The 11,777-nt window shown below is 38.5% G+C and overlaps 1 protein-coding gene across 1 annotated transcript in view; it reads left to right on the top strand.

Moving 5' to 3' along the window:
- Positions 1-484: 484 nt before the first annotated feature.
- Positions 485-11,777, top strand: part of LOC134206102 (ras-related protein RabX-like) — a 35,488-nt gene continuing 24,195 nt past the window's right edge. Inside the window, exon 1 of the mRNA XM_062681798.1 lies at positions 485-556. Within this exon, the coding sequence (XP_062537782.1) occupies positions 485-556 (72 nt within the window). The remainder of the gene's footprint in view (positions 557-11,777) is intronic.

Here is an 11,777-nt window from a genome sequence, read left to right as displayed (position 1 = left end):
ACTGATACCGTTTCTGGTACGGCCTCTTGCCCTCGAGAAACTGCTCGACGGAACCCGGAAGGGGATGATCAGTCGTTGCTAGTCTATATCCAATCTATGGGGTGAGCACGCAAGGCCTTTTTTGGTCCTCGAGTCCCAGGGTCGGTGGAGGTTATGGGGAGGTTTTCGGACCTTGCTAGTTACTGGAGATCGGAAGGTTAGCTTTATAAACCCCTTTTTACTCATAATTTTGGTACGGTTCAATTTTGTAACTGGCGCCAAGCGACGTGTGGTCGTCCTGGTGAGGTGATGGAATGCCGGAGAAACGATGAATTGCCCGCAGGGTGGAATACAGGACGAGCGAGAAGCGTCGGCTGGGCGGAATGCCGGACGAGCAATGAAGCGCTGGTGGAACGATGAAGCACTGGCGAGGGGAAATGCCCGACGAACAATGAAGCGTCTGCAGGGTGGGATGCCGGACGAGTGATGAACTATCGGCACCACGATGGAAAGCCGGAAGGCCGGCGAATGGAAGTCGGAGCACCGGGAGGCTGATAAATTGAGTGGGGCTGTGCAGGTTAGCTTGCGTTTTTTGCGACGCCGACAGGTTGTATAATCGCAGCCGTATGACGGCGGCAAACGTTCACCGGACGAAAACTGTAATTCACTTCCTGAGTCGTCCTTGGCGGTTAGCGGATAGTGCAGTCGCGCAGTTAACAATGCGGAGGGGGACCCGCGACGACTACCGGTGTAGCTCTTTGACACTGAGCCGCGGTGATAAAAAATCACACCGGCGAGCCCGGTAAAAACTTCCAATCCTTTTCTTTTAGCCAGCTTCAACTAGTGCTACTGGTCATCGGGGCTCTCCAGCCAGTTGGACCGTCCCAGAAGCACGTGATTAACTTTTCTCCACTTGCACTTCTCAAAAAAATAACTTGGGTTCACACGATGTAACTACATCCACGGTCGCAACTAAAGAGACTGGGCCTGCCTCCAACAGACTCGCGGGAACCTCTATTTTCATTTTCGGCGTGTTCCACCAATTATTTTGGTAGCCATCGGTTATCTGGTTCGAACATTCGGTGAGCGAATGGCACTGCTACCAATTTGATTTACGCCCACCAGAGTAATAGAGCTTTGCGCCGCCCAACCTAACTCTGGCAACCAGCAAAGTGTAGTAATCACTTTGAATGCATTTTTTTCATTTATTAAAAACAATTTCATTTCAACACTTAGCGGTTACATCACCGATTTGGGAACTTATGGATAATATTGTCAATTTCATTATTTCATTATTATCGCTTGAACATTATAAGAGAGAAGCTGTTTTTAAAAAGTTTTAGGAATTTCAACTGGATTAATTGCTAAAAATTAGAATTTTCGGATTTTAGTTTAGTGTTAATAATCTGAAATCATTGACAACGATTCGATCTTGGGGTTTGGATCTTCATCAGGATTGATTAATCTCGAGCCCTGATGAAGATCCCAACCTCCGGATCGAAACGTTGGCAATGATTTAAAATTATCTACATTTGCATGTGACTGAGAGCCGAAAATCCTAATTATTTTGAAATAAAGTTTGTAGAAAATCACTGCTTGCAAATCATCTATCTTTCCCACTTAACAACTTTTTACCTCTGAGTCAATAGCAAGATCGTCTTTGACTAAGACAAACTACAAAAGACGGAAACTCGATTAAAAAAATTGAATGTCCTCAAGAACAAAAGTCTTTTTTACACGAAAAAGGCAATAAATAGCAATTGAAATGATTTTTGCTGGAGACATAATCTTCTCCTAAAAGCACACTTTGTCGTGCATTTTCCCGGCATATGATAAAGGAAGATATGATTCCTTTTCGTAATTAATGCATTTGGCCGAAATAACACAAGAGAGAATATGTATGGTTCCTATTCTCAAGGTATGCATTTATTCAGTTCAAGGAAAGGGCAGATATAAATCCTAAGGACTAAGTTGCGATTTGGGCGTAACCTATTTTGTAAACAAACATTGTTTCATAGATTCCGAAGAATGTAAGTGCTTTTCTTCAAAACTAATTCCCTTACCTGATAGAGGAAAGCTCATTCTGTCGGATACATAGTTATGAACATTATTGGATATCGACTACAACAATACCGGATACGCCATCCCTGACGCATCAAATCAAGTTTGGATATTATGGATATCAAAGACTATAGCACCGGATGCGCTATTCATGATGCACCAAATAAATAGCCTTGGTATTGCTGACGCAGCAAGTGAATGACTGACCCGAGCAACACACATGTTGTAAATCAGTCTATTATACTCATGTACGACTAAATTTGGTCATATATGAGTTATTTCAACCAAATCAACGTGAATTGTGCTGCTAGGGGACATCCACAGCGACCCTAGCAACACAGCGAACCGAATGCACCTTGACGCAGCAGAACCAAGGTGGCAACAACGACGACGACACCAAAGGCCTTACGCAGCAATTAATCAGTCCATCGAACAGTAGGGACAGTTAACCAATTTTTATTCAGAGAGCTCAGTTCTAATTTAGACTTAAAACAGATAGGACCTTCATTGTAATATAATTCTCCCGTTAAGTGAATAAATGTATTTTTTTAAAAAGCTAATTGTAGAGGTCCGTACTTAATTACATATCGTGGTTTTCCGGGAAATGCTTGTTTTAGCAGGAATTTGCCTTCCAATGTTTGTTTACAAAATAAGTTACGCCCAAATCGCAAATCAGTCCCGAAATGATGAAATAAACACATCGTGTTGCTTAATAAGTTTTGATAGAACGGTGAATCAAACAGAATGAAAGTAAACATGGATGAAGTTAAACGTAGCTTTAATATTATTTATGCGTAATAAGACATTAATAAGATATTTTTGTTCTTGCTGGCTTGTGAGGTGTATGTGGGCTACCAACATTATTCCAACCTACTACCAACATTCTTCTTCTTCTTCTTCTTCTTATTGGCATTACATCCCCACACTGGGATAGAGCCGCCTCGCAGCTTAGTGTTCATTAAGCACTTCCAAAGTTATTAACTGCGAGGTTTCTAAGCCAGGTTACCATTTTTGCATTTGTATACAGTACTGACCCGATTTTGTCACTCCCCGATTTTGTCTACCCCCGATTTTATCACGTTTTCGACCCGATTTTATCACGTCCCGATTTTGTCACGTTTTCGACCCGATTTTGTCACCCCAAAAAAATTTGTCATTCTTTTTATTTTTGTAAATAATACCAAAAACAACATTGATTTTCATGAAATAACTTTCACCGCCTGTAGTTTATTACGAACGACGTCTGAGTACCTGGGAAATATTCTGTAAGCAATTTCGACAAGAAATAAAGGGTGCCGTTCACGCATTTTGCCTTTCCAAGGCATAAAATGATTCATATTTGTGGAATGAATTAAAAAAAATGAAAATATTTTTTTTCCAATTTTGTCACATACCCTGTTTTATCACCCCAAAATTCACCAGGGGGGTGACAAAATCGGGATATTACTGTATCATGAGGCTAACACGATGATACTTTTATGCCCAGGGAAGTCGAGACAATTTCCAATCCGAAAATTGCCTAGACCGGCACCGGGAATCGAACCCAGCCACCCTCAGCATGGTCTTGCTTTGTAGCCGCGCGTCTTACCGCACGGCTAAGGAGGGCCCCTACTACCAACATTATTCCGCCCCATCTGTCGCTTTAAAATGTGCTACTGATGATTTTTTAATACAATTTATATCAGGTAATCTTGGTAAATATAAAGGTTCTGAAATCGAAACAAAACAGAAAACATTATATAGAGATCCATTATTTCATTTCAGTGCTTTATTTTTTCTTTATGTTAGTATCATGCCCAAAATACTCCTGCTCTGAAAACGGGTTTTTGTGTCTTTGTCGTCGAAATACTTATTATTTAAACGTCACCTTAAATGAAGTCATTTCGTTGTCTACAACCATCAGAATAATGTTCACAGCCGTACGAAAGTTTCCATACATTTTAACTGTAAAACACTGTCTATTTTGCACAATTCTATGTAAAATAGTTTTAGAAAAGATTTATTAATTACGGCAAGCTACAATTAATCAGTTTAAATTCCCCTTCCGTTTATTGGCGAATAAAGGATGCCTGAAGAAGCCGAAAGATAGATAACAAAATTAAATGGCACTTGAAAGCACTCGGAGAAATTTTTAAAAATCTTCTCACAAATTTAAGAATAAAGTACAAAATAACAAAATAAAATTCAAAATCGAAATGATTTGTTTATTCATACAATATAAAGAAAATCCATACCCATCATACTGCTAACCACTTGTATCTTAATCGCTTCTAGAATTTTTGAGAAGCGGTTTAAAAAATCCACCCTTTGCTTTGCCGTGATATTCCATTCAAGTATCATCTTTTGACTTCTTCTTTTTCATGCTACTTTTGTTCGCCAATTTTATACTTTTTAGCATGGATGGAGCACCAAACTTTAATGAAACCCCGCCCTCTCTAAGTGAGACGAAGATAATTAATTTTTCAAAGCAAAATATGCTTGAGTTTCAAAGAATTTCTGCGAGCATCATGGAAAACAATATCGCTCCCAAGAATACTTTGTGTTGGCCCAACTCTCACCAGAATGATTCTCTCACTTTTCGACTTCGTTCTCAGTTATCGTGTTGGCTTTGTTACACGATGAGTATCAGCGTCACTCTATGTGGGTTGAATTAAAATCTCCTCATTGTGCACAGTTTGTGAGGAAATGTCAGCTTTATATCTAGGAGAGCGCGATAATATGATTTCTCTTTTATAAAATACTTTTCAAGTTTTCACAACGCATGAGAGACTAAGAATCCGTTAAAAAAAACAGAATTGGGCAAGTTTACTGACATCCATTTACAATGTCAAATTAATTTAACGCAGCTTCTTTTTTTTAACAAGCAGACCCGACGAGCTTCGTATAAAATTGATTTATTCTCTGCTTAGTTCTCAAGTTATGCAGAAATTTCTTTTTCATTTGTATGGGAACCCCGCTTTCCAAAGGAGAGAGGGGTCTCGAACCATCTTAAGAACCTTCCCCGGCCCCAAAAACCTCTGCATACAAATTTTCACTGCCGATCGATTCATTATGCCAAACCACTTTTGGCGTCACTTAACTCAATCCAATCGACTCTCCAGATCTCGATATTGAAGGGACCATTGAGATAAGAGATCGATAATTGGAAAAAAACATTGAGATGGGAGCTAGATCGAAAAAGATCGTTGCTACGAAAAACGTCAACAGAACAAATGTCTTTCTTTTTTTTTTGTATGTGTTTGATATTGCCCCTAGTATTCTAATAACCTAGAATCGAGATAGGAAGGTTATCGAAATGCAGAAAGCAAAAAAGTATGAAGATTAAAAGGCATCGAGAAACCCATCGACATATTGAGACAATATTGAGATATTTAGCTCAGTATACAATAAAACTTGCATTCAAACCAATTAACACAATAAAAGATAACGTATTTACAAAGCTTAAAGATAAAGACCTTAAATCTAATATGTAAAACTAATGTAGTTTATTAAATACATTATGCAGTGTGCGAGAATAATGCATACATAGGTCAAAGTAGCCAATTCTTAAACAAAATATTAGACCAACACAAAAACGATATTCAAACTAAAAACCCAGATCAATCCACCTAGCATTGGTGGTGCCTTTATCGCGCATTAAAAAAATAAGAAAAACACATAAGAGGGGTCGAAATAGCACTTTAGGGGGATAGATTTTACTTTTTCTATCAATTCATATCCATTTGCGGTCATTTGAATGAATTGCTGAAACACTTGAAAAAAAAAATCGTTTTTGAAATTTTTTTCCCAAGGAGGGACCCTTGGCAAAAAACAATATTTTTTTAATAACTTTGGAACGCAATGACCGATCGGGCCAATTTTCAATAGGAAACAACTAGACCGCGATCCGCGTCGATTGCAACTAGCAAATCGGATAATGCTAAGTACAAAAAAGTGTGTCTCACATTCTTGTACACACACACATACAGACATCACCTCAATTCGTCGAGCTGAGTCGATTGGTATATAACACTATGGATCTCCGAGCCTTTTATCAAAAGTTCGGTTTTGGAGTGATCCTATAGCCTTTACGTATACTTTGTATACGAGAAAGGCAAAACCCGACTTAATCCACCTACAGTGGATGGAACCCTTCTTACCCACTCGCACACACAGACACATGCATACATGTTCTCAGTTTGTCGAGCTGAGTTGATTGGTATGTATGACTTGAATCTTCGAGCCTCGGAGAAAAAGTCAATTTTTCAAGTGATCTTCTTATGGTGTAAGCAGGGTAAAAAGTAGAAAGTACAGGTTTAGTACAACATATTATTAATGAAGGACACTGCTTTAGATTTGGAAACTCAAATTCTAGACGAGATAACTAGAGCAGCCACTAGACACTCACAGCAGAAACTAAAATTAGAGGAGAAGGAAATACTGTGAATTTACAGAGAGATTCCATCAGATTCATATCGACAAATCTAAAAATTAAAAACAACTACAAAAGGAAAAAATATTTTAAGCTCTTTCTAGTGGAATGTATTCAACCGTGGAAGACGAGTTTAGTACTTCCCAATTAATTCCACTACGTATTGTTATCTTTGCAGATACGTATTTCGAGATCGTCTTCAGTGTCTCGTACTTGACTCGACTTAGAAGTCGACGGTCTTAGACGGTTGAGCTAAAAACAACCATATCCCAATACCTACACGCACCACACAAAATGACTGATGAACAAAACAAAAGCAGAGAAGTGATGGGAAAAGATTTTTTGAATAGCATGTAAGAAAAAATATTTTAGTTACCAGATAAAGATTGTCGCCTCGGTTCCCTTTGTTCTGCTGTCCGAAACATGTGTGGAACCTAACTGTCAAATCGTATGTATTTTTTCTTCATTGACATTTAGATCCCCTATCCTTGCCAGCAAAAGATGTTCCGGACAGCGACGACAGCGACAATCTTTATCTGGTAACTAAAATATCTTTTCATGTAAGTCACTTCAAATATAAATGTTGTAGGGGAAAGGGATGCCATATATACAGATTTATCTGTATTTTAAAGATTTTTAATCGTCAATACATACATAGATTTTACACAGATTTTTCAAATAGAATACGGATTTGTACAGATTTTTTGGTATTATAAATGTTATGGCACCTATGAAATCACATGCATTAAACATTTTGAGATTCTGAAATAAATCTAAAAATTTTGACCTTGATTTAAACCATATTTAAGAAATATCAATAAAAATGAGTAGGGCAACCGGTACCGGTTTTGGCTATGGCGCCTAATTTGGCCAATTCTGCGCATAACTCCAAAAATAAAGCAGTTCTCGATGATTTTATCAGCACCAGTTTATTAGCTCCAGTTATTAGGCTTCTTCGCGGTAGAAATTGATCAATAATTTTGGCCAAAACCGGTACACTTACCCTAGTGACTGATTTCTGCGTACTTGGCAAACTCAGTTGAGTTTCAGATAGAGTACTGTTATTCTTATTGAAATTAATTGAAAGAAAGAACTCCAAATGTATTTTGAATAAGTTTCAGAAGTGTGAGTTTTTAAGCTTTGGCGTAGCTAACAAAAAAAAAACTTGGTGGGGGGGAGTTATTTTTGACGTAGGATTGCGAAGATAGGGAAGTAATTCTGCATATTCACAATGGATTAGAATGCGCTGGCCGTCGCCGAAAGTAGCAGTACTCAAGAGAAATATCTATAGACGTCGATTGCGGTTTCGTGATATCAGTGGCGGTGCTGAACTTTTATTCTTAGCGTATTAGCGGAAAATCATCGAGCGGCCGTCAGACAGCAGCAGCAGTGCGTGTATTAACGCAAGGTTCAGATTAACGTTTGATTGCTGTGAGTGATTCGAAAGACGCATTGTGGATTGAAAATCGACTCTCTTCTGGACCAGCATTTTATGAAAACAAAGGGTAGATATAGCAAACAATGGCGTCGGTTGCATTCCCGCGGTACTGAAGGTAGTATCAGAATCACAAACGCTTGTTGGAGAGCAACGCTGCACAAACGTTGGCGTTTTCGTTCAGTTTTCTTTCAGAAATCGGACTTTATTTCTGTTTGTAATTGGAATGGAACATTATTGAAAACAATCTAAGCTAAGCTAAGGAAAGAAACATTATTGAAAACAAATCGGTTTTTCTCAGATACACTAGAGGAGGTTGAGCCGAGACGAACATACTTTAAAGCTCAAATCATAATCGCTTGGCGACGCCGCAGAAGTTTTTTTTTCTCCATGGATGGCAAATCATCTGACGTTGATGTCAGAGTAGCCAAATGAAATTTTCTTTCAAAATTTTGATTTTGCCTGTGATTGGAAAGGCGCATTGTCGGTTCGTCTCAGAACCATCATTTCACAGGAGGTTGAGTGTGAGTGACGAATTTTCTGTCGTCAGATTCCAGAAAAACTTTATGCGATTAGAAAGACATATGAGCTTACCCAACAAGCATTGGAGGCTGATAAAGAGCTTATTTCGCCACAATTTGGCTTGTTCAGCTAAAAAACTAGGTTAGAGTTTTATCCATCCGCAAGAATTTCCATTCCAACTAGAGTTTTATCCATCCGAAAGAATTTCAATTTCTTCTCATTTAAATGTTTGTTACCTCTTCTTGAAAACTAAAGATTTTGCCTTTCTGGAATCTCTTAATTGATTTTCTGAAAATAGCAGAAAAATCCCCCAAATTACTATTCAAAGCTACAGAAAGAAATGCTTTCAAAATATGTGGATCGATACAGACAAAAGATACGTAGTATTTGGCTCTCACTTTTTCGGAAGGATTCTTTTGATAATTCTTTCAGAAAGGCCATGCAACTTTAAGAACTATGAGCACGCTAGGTTTAATTAAATATACTCGCAAAACTCTTTAAAAACTTTAAAATATTTAAAGATTAAATACTTGCTGAGAAAACCAATTTTAAATCAGGATTTTTTAGAAATATGCCGATAAGCTAAGCATCCCGGGTTCGTTAAACAATTTGGCCAACATTTTATGTTGTGTCAATATCAAGACCATACTGAGTAATGATATCTGGTGCTGGAGAATCAAGGGAGCGTACTAGTTTTCGTGTTTAACATTCATATCGTAAGATATAACAATTGTTCGAAGTTCGGAAATTAAAATAGATTCAATGTTTCGTAGAGAGAGAGATGTGAATGAAGAGAACTCATTCCTGGCAGGTACGCTTATATATGATCAGAGAGCTAGATAAGTGCAATATTCATGCAAAGTGGCAAAAAATCTAGAGGGGGCTAATTTAGTTCCAGGTGGGGCTATAGCTCCCCTAGCCCCCTGTAGTTACGCCAATGTTTTTAAGTTAATTAAAGGTTTCTTTAGTACATTCCGTCTCCAAATCAGTCCACGTATATCGAATTGATTACTTGGTATAAGTTATTTCTTTAAATCGGGACTGATTTGCAAATTTGGCGGAACTTATTTTGTAAACAAACATTGTTTTATGAATTCGATAAAATGCTAGCAATTTGCTCCAATACTAATTCCCTTATCTGATGGAGGAATACTTATTCTGAAGAAACCGTCAGGAAATGTCTGCTTTATCAGGAATTCACCTTCCAATGTTTGTTTACAAAATAAGTTACGCCAAAATCGCGAATCAGTCCCGAAATAATAATTACTGAATTATTAAACTGATTACGATGTTTCACAGGCACATTGAAAAATGTGTTTGCCCTTCTGATATGTTCTTCTTTTATAATTTTATTCAATTGGTAGAAGTAAATAGAAAGGTTATAAACAAATTTAAGGATTACATAACAAATTTATAATAATCCGATTTGAGTTCTTAATCTTGTGTACTATTTGTACCATGGTGCAAGACGATATGAATAACATGAGGCCATCTATGATGAAGAAAATAATTAGTATGGCATTCATTTCAAGAAATTTGTACCTTGGTAGAAATACCAACAATGTTTCATTATTATTAAGTAGATTCCATTAACGAACATCACATTCATAATTTTCCAAGTGATTTAACAATTTCAAAGAGCAATTTATGATGACGGCATCAGTTGATTGGGCATGCATAAATTGCAAAATATAGCAATTGTTGCGTAATCGAGTTTTGCAATCGTTATTTAAGCATCGACAAAAATCAATCTTTCAAACTTTCGACGGAAATTTAAAGAAGCTAGCAAAAAGATCATAGAAACATCAATTGTGGAATCATGATACATTCTATGCTGAGGTTGAATAATAATAAAAATGTGACATGAGTTTCGGAAAAGATTGAGCTTAATTATGAATTAAAAACTTTTTCAGAGTCGAGCCAGAGCTGCAAGTCTCTATAATAAAGTCATAAAACATGCTTCCATCCTAATGCTTACCAAGACATTACATGCCTAATCGTGATTAATACGATCCATAGTATCAATCCTACAGTCATCGACGACTCAGCTACATCGTCCACTATCGAGGATCGGTAAATATCTCAACTGTGCGCAAAAAATCATTTTGCCTGTAATGAATATTTCTGCAGCATAAAGCGTAAAAAATCAAATGGCAGTTGCAGTATTGAAAACTGAACTGTTGTGCATAACTGAAACAGACTCGAAATAATGACAAACGTCCAGAAAAGGAAGCAACGTGCAACATTCAACTTTTTATTATAAGATTTTCAAAGAATCAGAAGGGACGACATCTCATCATTCCCCTATATTCCAAAGCACCCCTGGCTATGATTTGTTGGTGGCACTTTTCCATCCGGCCTAGGAAAGCTTGCCCTCAGGCGTCGGCTTTTCTTTCTCCAGTTTCTCAGGTTCTCCGATTTCGGGTGCATTGTTTGCATGTCCACCATCTGCGGGAGCGCCAACCGATGAAGCTGACCCCATCCCTGCAAGGATGTGACTCTTCTCCCCACCGCATTGTTTCCGGTAGATAATGGAAATAAATGAAGAAGAATAACCATGGAAGGGAACGGCTCTGCGACTGCAAATGGGCATATTTATGGCAGTTTCTTTCTGGTATTTTTTCTCTCTTCATTCGAGCTAGTTTTGTTCCCCAACAAAAGTGTCATTCTTCGGCTGCCATGATAATGGCGCTTCCGGCGATAGAGAGGATTATTAATATTCATTGCAGTATTATACCGTGGGAGCCGACCATTCAGGGGTTTGTCCCCGTTGACCCTCGTCGAAGACGGAAATGGACCCATTAAAGGTCGATCTCAGATAGCATAAAATTTACAGCGGCGAGAATTTACAACCCAGAAAATTTGTTGAAATCACTCGGTGGATTTTCGACAAATAATCGGAATCAAAATCACCAGGCCTCCACCATCTGGAACGACTCAAATCGTTAGGGCTCGTTAGGTTAATCTCTCAAAAAGCAATCGCACATCGTCCCCCTTTTCTCGGGGGAAAAATGCTTCGCTTGTAATCTCATGGAAATTCAATAAAACCCACACTCGGCTCTGCTGCAGATCCTGCTCGAATCGTTGGCTGCTTACCGTTTTGAAGATTTGGCAGAGCACCAACAACCCAAAGGTAATCCACAAACGAATGATTGAAATTCACATGCTCTCCCACTTAGACTCGGGCCCGGGCCCCCATGCCGTCAACGAACAATAGACCCCAAAGCACACGGAACCGTGCGGAGGAAAAATCCCCCGAACAAATAAAACGGCAATAAACAAATACCTCCTCGAAACCGATCGAATGCGGATTTCACCCGAGCGCAGCTGGCAGTAATGGCTTAAGCCAAGGCTTACTCGCTTCCGACG

This window comes from Armigeres subalbatus, chromosome 1 (genome assembly GCF_024139115.2).
Source record: "Armigeres subalbatus isolate Guangzhou_Male chromosome 1, GZ_Asu_2, whole genome shotgun sequence".
Taxonomy (NCBI): Eukaryota; Metazoa; Arthropoda; class Insecta; order Diptera; family Culicidae; genus Armigeres; species Armigeres subalbatus.
This window is presented reverse-complemented; position numbering and strand designations above follow the sequence as displayed.